General features: G+C 42.2%; 1 protein-coding gene across 1 annotated transcript in view; it reads left to right on the top strand.

Moving 5' to 3' along the window:
- Positions 1-14,274, top strand: part of PDIA5 (protein disulfide isomerase family A member 5) — a 289,623-nt gene that overhangs the window by 129,767 nt on the left and 145,582 nt on the right. Inside the window, exon 6 of the mRNA XM_030209219.1 lies at positions 4,084-4,176. Within this exon, the coding sequence (XP_030065079.1) occupies positions 4,084-4,176 (93 nt within the window). The remainder of the gene's footprint in view (positions 1-4,083; positions 4,177-14,274) is intronic.

The following is a 14,274-nucleotide window of genomic DNA, read 5'->3' as shown; positions in this document are numbered from 1 at the left end:
TGACGAAAACAGAGAGAAATTTCTAGTCGAAAAAAATCAACAAAATCTGAAACCAACGAAAACCGAGGTTTCACTGTACCGCCTTTCTGTGGGTACAACCAAAGCGGTTTACATATACTGTATACAGGCACTTTTCTGTCCCTAGTGGGCTCACAGTCTTGTACCTGGGGCAATGGAGGGTTAAGTGACTTGCCCAGAGTCACAAGAAGCTGCAGTGGGAATTGAACCCAGTTCTTCAGGTTCTCAGCCCACTGCACTAACCATTAGGCTACCCTTCTACTCCTTATTCACATTAGTTCTTGTTTGCAAATAAATTGTGTTATAGTTCTTAGTGGGATGCATGAATATGCTACTCTCCCACAAAGGAAGTACGTTGACTGGGGAGAATTAAATGCCTATCAAGTGCCTGGAAGAACGGAAGGATCCTGTTCAGGGGAGACAAGGAATATGGTAATATAGGGCTCGGCTTACTAAACCCCATTGTAGGTGCGCTAGCGGGTTTTTTGGGCGTCTCTAGCATTAGCGCACTTAAAAAAAAAACAAAAAAAAAAACAACCCGCTAGCGCACTAATAAACAGGGCCCCTAGCGTATTTCTCTTTTTATGTGGTCAGTATTTTTTTTTCTCATAACATGGGCAAATCTTGGTATGGGCAGATGGCAATGAACAGTTAATGTAGAAGAACTCTACCCCCCCTCCCCCAGCCAACTCAATACAGTCTACTGAAATTGGAGGTCAGAATGGTCTAGTGAGTCTCTCATATACTGAAGAAAATTTCCATTTGGTAAAGGTTTTTTTTTTTTTTTTCAACATGCAGTCAAATTGGTTTCTCAAGCATCAGAAGTAGTTCAGTGCTTTGCCCCTTAATAGTCAAGGCTTTTGTAGATTGATTTAAAAAAAAAAAAGACTTTTTATAAAGATGAAAAACCCCGTGAGAGCATGTTTGTAAAGTTCAGTATAATTGAATTGGGAGCATTTTCGTTTATTGCTTGCTTTGGAGGTGGAACAGGTCATCTTTGATTTTGTGGACTTAATTTTGGAACTGCCTTTTATAATTTACTTTATAAATAAATAAATAAAAAAGATACTTTGGGAACTGGATAAAAACCACATACTGTTGATATGCATTTATTATGATACACTACTTGTAACCTCCTTCCTAAGTGTTCCATAAAAATAGATAATGAACAGTCGTTTTAAATATTTTTCCTCTAGTTTTAGAGAGACCAGAAAATTGCATTCAGATATAATCTGACTCTGTAAATAATGCAGTATTACAGTATCACCAACAGGTGGAAAGTTGTGTGTTCAGATGTTTTTCTTAAAATAAATTTTAGCACTGTGCAACTTTCCAAAAAAAAAAAAAAAGTGTTTTGAAGTTTTCCTCTCTCCTGAGTTGGGATTAGTACATACCAGGTTTGAACTTGTTTTCTTTGTGAATGTGCATGAACACTGGGTTTTGTTACACAAAATAAAACATGGAAAAGAAAATAAGATATCTTTTTTTTATTGGACATAACTTAATACATTTCTTGATTAGCTTTCGAAGGTTGCCCTTCTTCGTCAGATCGGAAATAAGCAAATGTGCTAGCTGACAGTGTATATAAGTGAAAACATTCAAGCATTACTTTGACAGTAAAATAGATACCATTGGAGATTCTACATGGAATGTTGCTACTATTGGAGATTCTACATGGAATGTTGCTATTCCACTAGCAACATTCCATGTAGAAGGCTGCGCAGGCTTCTGTTTCTGTGAGTCTGACGTCCTGCACGTACGTGCAGGACGTCAGACTCACAGAAGCAGAAGCCTGCGCGGGTGATCTGCAAGGGCTGACTTCTACATGGAATGTTGCTAGTGGAATAGCAACATTCCATGTAGAATCTATAGAAATCAAACAAAATAAAACATGGAAAAGAAAATACCTTTTTTATTGGACTAACTTAATACATTTTTTGATTAGCTTTCGAAGGTAGCCCTTCTTCGTCAGATCAGGAATAAGCAAATTTTGATAAGTAACAGCATATATATGTCACTGAAATACTTTGATGTTTCACTTATATATATGCTGTTACTTATCAAAATTTTCGTATTTCTGATCTGACGAAGGTTATCAATAGAAATCAAACAAAATAAAACATGGAAAAGAAAATAAGAAGATACCTTTTTTTATTGGACATAACTTAAGACATTTCTTGATTAGCTTTCGAAGGTTGCCCTTCTTCGTCAGATCGGAAATAAGCAAATGTGGTAGCAGATAGTATATATGAGAGAAACATCAAAGCATTACTTTGACTGTAATGCTTTGATGTTTCTCTCATATATTCTATCTACTACCTCATTTGCTTATTTCCGATCTGACGAAGAAGGGCAACCTTCGAAAGCTAATCAAGAAATGTCTTAAGTTATGTCCAATAAAAAAGGTATATTTTCTTTTCCATGTTTTATTTTGTTTGATTTCTATTGATAACCTTTGAGAGTGGACTAACACGGCTACCACTCGTTACACAAAATGAAACATGCTTGCTTCTGATGGGGCCCTAACAAAGGCATTCGGGGTGTATCGGAGTACTATACAATCCTCTAGTTTCTAGTGGCAATCTGTTTGCAGAGATTTCGCTTATTAAAAGTTAATTTGTTTTACTTTATAAAAAAACATTTTTAATATTTCTTCACAAGTAACCATTGTTGAGGGTACAATTTTTCTTCCTTGCAAATTACTGTTATTTCTGCTATAAGTCTTTTTTCCTTCATTGTAAACTTGAGATGATGGAAAATGTTACGAGGAATCGGAATCTTAGGTTCCTCGATTTTTCTTATCACTCGCTACCTTTCAGCAGAAATCCTGGCAAGGAACTATTTTAGGAAGATACTTTGTTTACCCAGCTCTGAAGGAATGGCTTTGGTTAAATGTCTTTTGAGGAAAGTTCAATTGGAAGGTCAAAAGGGTGATCAGATACAACTACCTTTTTAGAAGATTCTACAGACTGGGGCCGTGGAAAGCTTTGTGCACCAAAATGGAGTTACCACGTGGCTTCTGCGGTAATTTCATTTTTGATGCACAGCCAATATTTTCAGCCGCACATAACGGACGCGCTTCAAGTGGCATTTGACGCACATAGGTCATACCACCCGGTTACCACATGAGACTTTACCGCTAGGTCAATGGCTGGCGGTAAAGTCGCAGGCCCAAAATGGACCCCCAGCAATTTTGATTTTGCTGTACATACATTTTCGGCAAAATATTTAAGGCTTTTTTTTTTGCAATTGTGCTGAAAAATTATTGTGTGCCCAAAACCTGTCTACACTACCGCAAGCCATTTTTTTCAGCATCCCTTAGTAAAAGGACCCCTCTTTTTGCTAGGGCCATCCTCTTGATTACTTTCTTACATGAGGAGGATAAGTCATCCGTCTTAAAGAGCCTGTATTAAAAAGAAGTCTATGCTTTTCTGTAGGAAAACCGTACTGATTTTTCCAGATGTATTCTGGAGCACCCAGTTTTTGAGGAAAGGTTTTTTTTTTTTTTTTTTTATCAGAGTTTTTGTCTATAGGTGCTACATTGGTTTCTTCATTTTTTCTGGGAGTTATGTTGCATTTCAGGGAACTTGGTATTTGTTTTATGACTCTTCTCAACTGGAGAAATATTTGCAGGAACATAGCAAATAGTGTTTGGGATTTGGTGGAATTGGGGATCTAGGAAATTAGGCATCAAGATATTAACTCAAAATCCAAGAACTAATCTTTTCTTGTTTGTTATATAATGCATGTTTCCTGTTCTGGTTTGTCTTATTTTTATCTCCTGGTTGGAGTGTAATGTATATAGTTCCTTTATTTCCTTAGTTTGAGTGAACTCTTTCTAAATGTGAACCTTCCTGTATAAGATATTGTGGTTCTTTTCAATTTTCTTCTTATAGTCCTTTACACCGCTTTGCTCTGCAAGACAGTTAAGGTGGTATATAGCAAATTCAAATAAAGAATTAAAGGAAAGAGAGAGAATTAGCATTTAGGAAAGCAGAGCTATCTTTCATCCTAATTGAGGTTTCTGATCATTGGTAACAGTTTGCCTTCTTCCTTTCTTCTCAGTCGATACTGGCCTTTCTGAGGGACCCAGAAGGTGCTCCCCTGTGGGAAGAAGATCGAGAAGCTAAAGATGTGGTTCATCTTGACACTGAAAAGGTACTGCAGTCTCGGCTCCTCATCATATTTCTATATGTGAATGGAACATAACATGTTAGCAAAGCTTTTGTAGATTGTAAGCTCTTTGAGCAGGGATTGTCCTTCTATGTTAAATTGTACAGCGCTGCATAACCCTAGTAGCACTTTAGAAATGTTTAGTAGTAGTATAGAATTTTGTAGTGCATTCTGCAAATGGGATCGCAGCAAGTTAACATAGTTCCCCTTAGGGATGTTCGTTTTGCCCATAAACCATGTTTGACTTCTGTCAGCTGACTTGCAGCTCACACGTTGCATGGAAGGAAGGGAGCAGTTTCAGGTAAGGTCAGTGCAGTTTTTTTTTTTCTAGCAAAAAAGGTGCTAGTACTCAAATGCCAGGCCACCCTTCAGGGGTGGGGTGATCACTGAGTGACCCAGTCGCAGAATTGGTGTGTAGTCTGAGCTCTTCCATTAAAACTTGGGGACCATGGGTCACTTTTAGCACACAGTGGAAAAGGAGCCAGTACTCTGTACACCCTCAAACAGCCCTGGGTAAGATGTTATTTTAGAAATGGTTGTAGTAAAGGTGTATGTATGTAGCCACTGTGGAGAACTGGGGCCATGGTGGAGGGTAGGAAAGATTTGAATTTTCAGCACTCACACATGCGTCCTCGGTGTACTCTCCCTTCCTCCAGCAGAGACAGTGTGATTTGTATAGTGTATACCAGATGTAGGTAGCACTGTACAGAGGCACATAAGACATTCCCTTCATCTTGGGGCTTCAGTCTAGTCAAGACAGACAAGATGTACAACAAAAAAATAAAAGGCTTTGTGCTAAAAATAGCAAGATTGAGTGAGAAGAATTAAAATAGGTAGTTACAAGAAGGATTAAATTGAGGATATTAATTTAGTATCGTGAAATAGGATTGCAACTTTAAATATTTAGGTCCAGTATTGAGCCCATGGGCTGAATTACTCCTGGGTATTCAGTACTGAACCATGTCCAAGCTCCGACATTGAAAATTCAGGTCAGTGCTGTCACCCAGAGGTTAACGAGGCACCGGCCAATATTCAGACAGGTACCCAGTTAGCTGCTTGGATAGTTAGTGCACACCCCCTAGTGGTAGAGTGGGTAATTACAATAAATGAATAGAATAGAAATGTCAGTTTCAAGTAGGGTTCCCAAATAAGCTCCACACATCTAAGGATGTGACAAGAAAATATTAAATCACTTGGACATGTTGGTACCAATTGTTTTGATGGTATTAAAGATAGTACAAGGTATTAAATACTTTGCAATAAATTACAAAGGCAATAAAATATTTAAATTTATAATAAAATTACCAAGACCCCAATCCAACTTCTGCGATAACACAAAATATCCCAAACATGGTCACAAACTCAATTAGTACTTCGCTTCTTCATACTCAAGATCTGAGATTTTTTTCTCCTTTTGGGATTAATTTGTGTGCACAGAATGTTACCAGTATATCAGTTCTTCGCTAGCATTGCCACTATCTCACTTTGGGTACCTTGGTCGTCTCCGCGTCCACGTCTCTGTTGGCAGGATCAGCTCACCGACTCAGGAACTCCAGGGTACCTACTATCCTAACTCAAAGGAAAACCTTGATTCCCTGAACTCAGTGCTTGTGCCCCCTAGTCTCACTCAGTAATTTTCTTTGACAAAGGGCCTTGTAGACTAAATTTAAATAGAACTTTCACTTATCTTTTTATCTAGCCCTCCCAAAACATAACCCTTTTTTTTTCTTTTGTTTCCCTTTTTACTCATTCTATACTCACTACTCAAACAGATGGACAGTTAAAGTAAACCCCTAAAGGCAGGCACTTACAGGGCTCAAGGCTTAGGCTGGAGGAGTAGCCTAGTAGTTAGTGCAGTGGACTTTGAGCCTGGGGAACTGAGTTCGATTCCCACTGCAGCTCCTTGTGACTCTGGGCAAGTCACTTAACACTCCATTGCCCCTGGTACAAAATAAGTACCTGAATATATGTAAACAATTTTGAATGTAGTTGCAAAAACCTCAAAGGCAGTATATCAAGTCCCATTTCCCTTTACCTTCCCCGGGCAGGCTCTCTTAGGTGCAGACACTTGATAGGGCATGCTTTTACACTAGATCCTCCTGCAGACAGGCACTGATGTTGGCAACCACTCCAAACCAGTTCCTTTGGAGTCTGGGCACTTTGAGGAGGGGTCTCTCTTCTTTGTGGGGCGTCTTCCCTTTCTGGGCCTTTTCTGTCACATGGCCAGCCTTTCCCCTCCCTGGACATGCAAACACATACGTAGGGATGTGCTGGGTGGACTTCTTGGGGATTCAAGGCCCTTGCCATACTGTTCCCTGTTCAGCTCCCCAACGTGGTCCCTTTTTCTTCTCCACTTTGCTCTCTGTTGGGATGGTCTCTGTTGCTACTGCTACAGATCCTCTTCTCAGCCCCGGTTCACCTGTTCCCCTGCAGCTTGGCTCCTCTTCTGCCCCTCTTCTGCCCTTGGATCATTCTAGACCCCCTTCTCTTCCTCCTCTTTTCCTGTCTGCTTTGGTGGCCTGCCCCTTACAGGACCACCAGCTCTCTTTCTCTTCTTCCGGGACTCATCAGCAGGTCCTTCTCTTCCAGCCTGTAGCACACTCCTGCTTGGGCTTGATCCTGTTCTCCAGCCTGCAGCTTCTGCTTCTTGCCTGGGCTTGCCCTTCTCTGCCTCTGCTTGCGGCATGCTCCTGCCCGGACCTGATCTTCTTTCTTCTCAGTGTGCCTGAAGCTTCCTTTCTTTGCCTGGGCTTGCCCTTCTTCCCAGCTTGAACTATATGCCAACCCATGGGTTAGGCTGCCTCTTGCCTCTCTATTGGCTGCCTCCAATTGTCCCAGGCTCCTCAGCACCCAATAAGTGCTGTGGCTGTGTCCTGGGCCAGCCTGCTGCTTCTCTCCTTCCTGCTCTTTCTTCCTTTCTCTCCCATTCCTCCTTCTGTGACTCAGAGTGCAGCTTTAGCACTCCCGAGCTGGATTTGTTGGCCCACCTCACCACCACAGCCCTTGGCTACCCTGTCTCCTCCTCCTCCGCCTCCCCATGACCTGGAGTTCATCACTGTTCACAGGTGGGAGCTGGCCCAGTTCTCTTCACCCCGGCATTCCCCAGTACCATGGCTCACTCTGCTGCCTGCCTGCTTCTCGCTTCCCATGACTCGGAATGCAGCCGCGAATCACTGCACTTCAGGGTTCATAGGGGTTTGCTGACTGACGTCTTCTGGTGCCCACTCATCCTGCTGCCCTCCCTGCCGGGCCAAGGAGCCCTCTCCTAGCTCTCCCTATGCTAAAGGATGCCCCCTCTCTCTGGGGAAGTTCGGGGAGGGGGTAACTTTTTTTTTTTTTTTTTTTTTTTTGGCCAAATGTTATGCACTTAAACAGCAGATTGAATATCACCTCTAACTGGTTAATTGCTGGCTCTTCCCAAGTTCCGCCCACAGACATCCTTGCACTAATTCGAAATATGCCTCCATGTTACATAGTTGGCATGCACTACATTTTTTTTTTTTAGCACGCAATAAAAATGCTAGCGCGCCTTTGAAAACAGGGCCATAGGTGTTTTAAGTTGTAACAGTGAGTCCATGATTAGCGGGGAACTATTCAAGCTTAATGCTGATTATCCATTAAAGCATGAATAAGAATTTAAATCGAGGCATTTAACTAATTGCAAGAATCAGACAATCGATGGGGGGTGACCTGCCCAATAAGATGGAGTAGTTTCTCCACATTCACACACCTAATAGGAACCCCCCCCCCCCCCTCTAGATTTTTAAAAAATAAGATAAAAATTAGCAGAATTACTGCTTAGCTGGAAATGTCACTTTCAGGCATGCTTTTGAAAGAGGACACCCATCTTTCAACACAAATCTGAAGATGAGTGTTCTTCTCCCAGGGTCGCCCAAATCGGCATAATCTAAAGACGATTTTGGGCGTCCCCAACTGCTTTCCGTCGCAGGGACGACCAAAGTTCACGGGGGCATGTCGGAGGCGTAGCGAAGGCGGGGCTTGGGCGTGCCTCACATGGGCATCCTCGACCCATAATTAAAAAAAAGACGAATAAAAAAAGGGCATCCCTGACGAGCACTTGGACGACTTTACTTGGTCCTTTTTTTGTTATGACCAAGCCATGAAAAGGTGCCCAAACTGACCAGATGACCAGTGGATGGAATCGGGGATGACCTCCCCTTACTCCCCCAATGGTCACTAACCCCCTCCCACCCTCAAAAAATAACTTTAAAAATATTTTGGGCAAGCCTGTATGCCAGCCTCAAATGTCATATACAAGTCCCTGGAGCAGTTTTAGTGCGTGCAGTGCACTTCAGGCATGCGGACCCAGGCCCCCTCCACACAAACACTTGTGGTGGTAAATATGAGCCTTCCAAAACCCACCAGAAACCCATTGTACCCACATGTAGGTTTCCCCCCTTCACCCATAAGGGCTATGGTAGTGGTGTACAGTTGTGGGTAGTGGGTTTTGGGGGGCTCAGCACACTAGGTAAGGGAGCTATGTACCTGGGAGCTTTTTCTGAAGTCCACTGCAGTGCCCCCTAGGGTGCCTGGTTGGTGCCCTGGCATGTGAGGGGGACCAGTGCACTACGAATGCTGGTTCTTCCAATGACCAAAGGGCTTGTATTTGGTTGTTTCTGAGATGGGTGTCCTTAGTTTCCATGATCGCCAAAAATCAGAAACAACCAAGTCTAAGGACGACCATATCTAGGGATGACCTAAATGTCAAGATTTGGGCGTCCTCGACCGTAGTATCGAAACGAAAGATGGACGCCCATCTTGTTTCAATAATTCAGGTTTCCCTGCCCCTTCGCCGGGATGTCCTGCGAGGACGTCCTCAGGAAAACTTGGGTGCCCCTTTCGATTATGCCCCTCCACATATCCCTGGAAAAGGGGTCGTTTTTCTGAGCATGGGGCAAGTTCATATTAAAAGGCCTCAAGTTTCTCTTGTAAATGCTCATGTCACCAAAGAAATAAATAATCCCAAACCGCTATCGTCAAAACCCCATCTCCATGCATGGGGCGATAAGAACTTGCCTTTCCAGCATGGCTCTTTAGCCCCTTGTCAATGCCAGTGCCTTCGGCTTCCAGCTACCTGAAGATTGGAAGGTGGCCAATGTAACACCAATTTTTAAAAAGGGTTCCGGAGGGGTGGGGGGTCACCCAGTCATAATAGCCCTGACAAAATAGCCTTGTAACAAAATAGCCCTTGACAAAATGGCCCCTCCCACAAAACAACCCTTGACAAAACAGCCCCCTAAGAAAAAATAACATATCACAAAATATAATAAACTACAACTGAAATCTTCACTGATAAAGACTCCTACCAGCATTAATTGCATAAAGCATCTTGTATAATAAAACTCACCCTCAATGTTCTGAAGACACTGACGTCACTTCCGTCAAGACAGGTTCGAAGGGTTCGTGGTGGTGAAGCCACCGAAATCGCCAAGTCTCGGGGTCCCGCCCTCGCGTCAAACGTGATGATGTCGAGGGCGGAGCAATGGCGTCACACACCGAGGGCGGAGCAATGGCGTACGGTGCGTTCAGGAGGTGCGGAGCAATGGCGTCAGAACGACGAAGGGGTGGGTAGGGAGGGAGGGAGAAGGGGGGGGTGTTGGGGAGGAAAACCTTGCTAGCGCCCGTTTCATTTGCTCCAGAAACGGGCCTCTTTTACTAGTATATAAATACAATTCTATAGCTACAAACTGGTATTCATGATCTGTTCTGCTATTTAAAGAAACTAGTCTTCCATCAACATGCTAATTTAAAATATATATATATTGTCATTTTCATACTCTTACCAACCTTATCCTGTTTGGCAAGGTAAAATTATTAGGAAAAAAAATGCAGTCCCATATTCTGGGAAGCCTGATCGGGTCCATTTGTTAGGGGGCTAACTTGTCAAGGGTTATATTGTGGGCAGGCCATTTTGACGGTGGCTATGTCAGGGACTATTATGTCGGGAGTTTTTTGTCTGGGCTATTTTGACCAGGTACCGTTCTGGGGTGATCTGGGAAACTGCAGATGGTAAGCCTGATGTTACTGTTGTGCAAAACTATTAAAAAATATTACTGAATATGTAGACATCTATTGTTTAATAGAGTCAACATGGATTCAGCCAAGTGAAATCTTGCCTTACCAGTTTGTAACTTTTTTTTTTTTTTTTTTTTTTTTTTTTTTTTTTTTTGAAGATGTGGATAAAGTGAAGCAGGTTGGTCTAATGCATCCCTCATGAATAGGAGGCAATGTTTTGTTGTGTATTGGGAACTGGTTAAAAGATAAACAGAGAGTAGGGTTCAATGGCCAGTTCTCTCAATGGAAAAAGGTGAATAGTGGAGTGTCACAAGGATCTATACTGGGACCTTTGCTTTTTTAGCATCTTTATAAATGATTTGGAAAAGGGTACAACAAGTGAGGTGAACGAACTTGCAGATGTGAAACTATTCAAAGTTGTTAAATGGCATGCGGACTGTGTGAAATTGTAGGGTGGACCTTGGGAGGCTTATACAGTTAAGCCCTGTAATTCTTTGCCAGAGCAAGTGGTAAAAGCAGTTTAATGTAGCTATGTTTAAAAAAAAAAAGTTTACACAAATTTCTGGAGGAAGAATCCATAAAGCATTATGCTGTACCTGGGGAAAACTGTTTATCCCTCAGGTCAAGTAGCATAGAATCTTGCTACTTTTTTGGGACTCTGCCAGCGAATTGTGATCTGGATTTACCGCTGTTGGAAACAGGATACTGGGCTAGAGGGACCCTTGGTCTGACCCAGTACCTCAACTCTTAACGTTTATCTGACTTCATGCTGGTATCCTCCAGAATCCAGCTACGCTGTGTATTCCTAGGATTTCACCCAAGGTCTGAGACCCAAGTGAAATGCCTTGCCTCTCATCTGTGAGGCTTGAAGTCCCAGGCCACTCTGCCATAACCACTGCTTATTGTGGCACACATGGGTGTGGGTGGGTTTGCTTTGGTCACAGCAGCTTCTTGGGGGCAGCTGCAGTCAAAACAAAACAAGAATGGTATGGGATTTGCGTTACAAGACGTATGAGGAGAGACTTGCTGAACTAAACATGTATACTCTGGAGGAAAGGAGAAACAGGGGTGATATGATACAGACGTTCAAATATTTGAAAGGTATTAATCCGCAAACGAACCTTTTCCGGAGATGGGAAGATGGTAGAACAAGAGGACATGAAATGAGATTGAAGGGGGGCAGACTCAAGAAAAATGTCAGGAAGTATTTTTTCAGAGTGGTGGATGCTTGGAATGCCCTCCCGCGGGAGGTGGTGGAAATGAAAACTGTAACGGAATTCAAACATGCGTGGGATAAGCATAAAGGAATCCTGTGCTGAAGGAATGGATCCTCAGGAGCTTAGTCAAGATCGGGAGGCGGGGCTGGTGGTTGGGAGGCGGGGGATAGTGCTGGGCAGACTTATACGGTCTGTGCCAGAGCCGGTGGTGGGAAGCGGGACTGGTGGTTGGGAGGCGGGGATAGTGCTGGACAGACTTGTACGGTCTGTGCCAGAGCCGGTGGTTGGGAGAGGGGATAGTGCTGGGCAGACTCATACGGTCTGTGCCCTGAAGAGCACAGGTACAAATCAAAGTAGGGTATACACAAAAAGCAGCAAATATGAGTTATCTTGTTGGGCAGACTGGATGGACTGTGCAGGTCTTTTTCTGCCGTCATCTATGTTAATAGTTCCTGATACACAACTTCGAGTTATCAGCATATACTTAAACTTGCACTATTATAGGATGTGTGATTATTATAATTGTTGAGTTTTTAATTATCAAAATATATTTTTTGAGGGGGGGAGGGTAGTGTAAGGCTGGAGGCTTGCCTGGTCACAGTTTTCCTGTGGCCTGTATGGCTCTTACTTCACAGCTCGAGCTGATGATTTTCTTTTTTTTTTTTGGGTGAGGGGGATGAATACTGGGTTCGACCTGCAAGGTCAGCTCTTGTCTGCCCTCAGGAGTAGCAAATGGCTGCCAGGGTGCAACCAAACCGCTCCACTTTTGGTCTGTCTCCTCTGCAACTCAGACAACAAAAACAAGTATCACAAGCCAAGATAAGATTCAAACATGGGGCCTCATATTCCCAAAAGGTTCACAGGTTCTATCAAAGATCAACACGTTTACTTTAAAATCTGTCTGAGTCTGACTTTGTCAGACAATTGACACTGGAAGCTTCCTCCCATTTGCCGCTAGGATTGGAGGGGATATTTTGTTCAGAAACATGCAGACCACCTAGCCAGGATTCATTGCTAAGAATGATTTGTAAGGTAAATAGTTCGACAGCCTGATCCTGGAATTTAATAATCAAAGGCTTCAACTGATTAAAAATGATTTCAGTTGTTTTCTAAATTCTAAATATTTTTCAGTTGAATACCCACAGGGAGAACACTCAAGGTGCTAGGCCCAACCACTTAAATAACTTGGTTTTGGATCACATTAAGTGTGACATAACTAAGAGAAGAAAGGATGAGTCCCGTTGTCCTTGCCTCCCAAGAAAAGTAATGATAGCCAGATATTCTACTGTGGCCTGCTTTCATACGAGAATGACATGCTAACGCCAATGAGCATTCAGTCACATTGAGAATTTCTGAATTAACTGTAATGAGCACTGTACAGTCTGGTGATGCGTCACAGTTGTCCAGAATTGCCAAAATTAATGACGGACACTGTACAAAGCAAGTCAACTACCAACAGGTGACAGTTCTGTAATAAAGTTTTTTTTTTTTGTTTTGTTTTTTAGAAAAAGACCTTAATACAACCCTGTTGATTTATATGGTAGCTGGGAGTCCTACCTAGGGCTTAATTTCTAGGGGAATGCCCTGAAACAGTTATGCCACTTATTTTCAGACTCCAGAACAACAGGGGTGTTCTGCTGTAGGACCTCTTCCACAAAGCCTGCAGAGAAGAGGAATGGGGGTGAGCAAGGCTCCCTAACCGTCTCTTGGCCCTGACTTACCTGCTACCTCTCACCTCCACAGTTCCACTTCTTTCTTTCTTTTTTTTTTTGCCCAAATTAAGCCCTGCTAATACCCATCCACAGTCACTTTTTAAGGCCAAGACAATCCCATTAAACCGTATAGGCACAGTGGCCTAAAATAGCCAGGCAGATTTATTCAAGTCTTCCAGTCTCCTGCCTCTTGTGCGAGTCATCAGCAAGACCTGTGCTCTGCTTAATGATGTGTTAGGCAATTTTCAGAGCTTCTTACATGGTGAACAGATGGTTATCTGCATTAAAAAAAAAAAAAAAAACACCCTTTTTGAAATTGACCCACTCAGTGGAAGGTAAATGAGGGCATGATTGGACTAGGAGAAAGAAAAGTAAATATGGTGATTTACAGGTTCAGTTGAGATACCACGTACTTTATACCTGCGAGCCATACACCAGATAGATTTTGCAAAGGGAAGCTCCATGGGGTGTTTGGAAATTGTCCTTTTAATTTTTGTCTGACACTTTAGATATGAGTGATAAATTGATGCAGTATATAGACTATAGCACTTTTTTTTTTTTTAAATGTAGGCATTGCTATTTGCTTCTAAGGCCTTCAGTTGGAAAATTATGAAAAAAAAGTTCATTACTAAATAATAAATCACTTACACTGTGCCACAGATTTCCAGTAGTGATTTAATGCCAGAGATGGGTCCTGCTTGTTTGTGAAAGCTCAGACACTGCCTCAAGAAAAGTTTATATATATATATATATATATATATATATATATATATATATATATATATATACACACACACACACAACTATACAAAACTGGTTTTCTGCATGACTGTCAAAACGTGACCAGTTTCAATAAAATTTGGAATATATCATCCTGAATAAATTTGCACTAAACTTACATTCACGTTAGCCACCTCACCTAAATGACATCACTTCATTAAGGGCCCTATTTACTAAGCCGTGTGTCAGGCACATTAGCGTTTTTCACACACTAACCATGTACGCGCCTACAAAATCCCTATAGGTACCTACATGATTAGTGCCCGCTCTGATTCTAGGCACGTTAAAAAATGCTAACACACTTTTAGTAAACAGTACCCTAACTGATTCTTCAAATA

Source organism: Microcaecilia unicolor, chromosome 7, assembly GCF_901765095.1.
Source record: "Microcaecilia unicolor chromosome 7, aMicUni1.1, whole genome shotgun sequence".
Lineage (NCBI taxonomy): Eukaryota > Metazoa > Chordata > Amphibia > Gymnophiona > Siphonopidae > Microcaecilia > Microcaecilia unicolor.
Note: the sequence above shows the minus strand (reverse complement) of the source record. Positions and strands in the feature narration are given on the sequence as shown.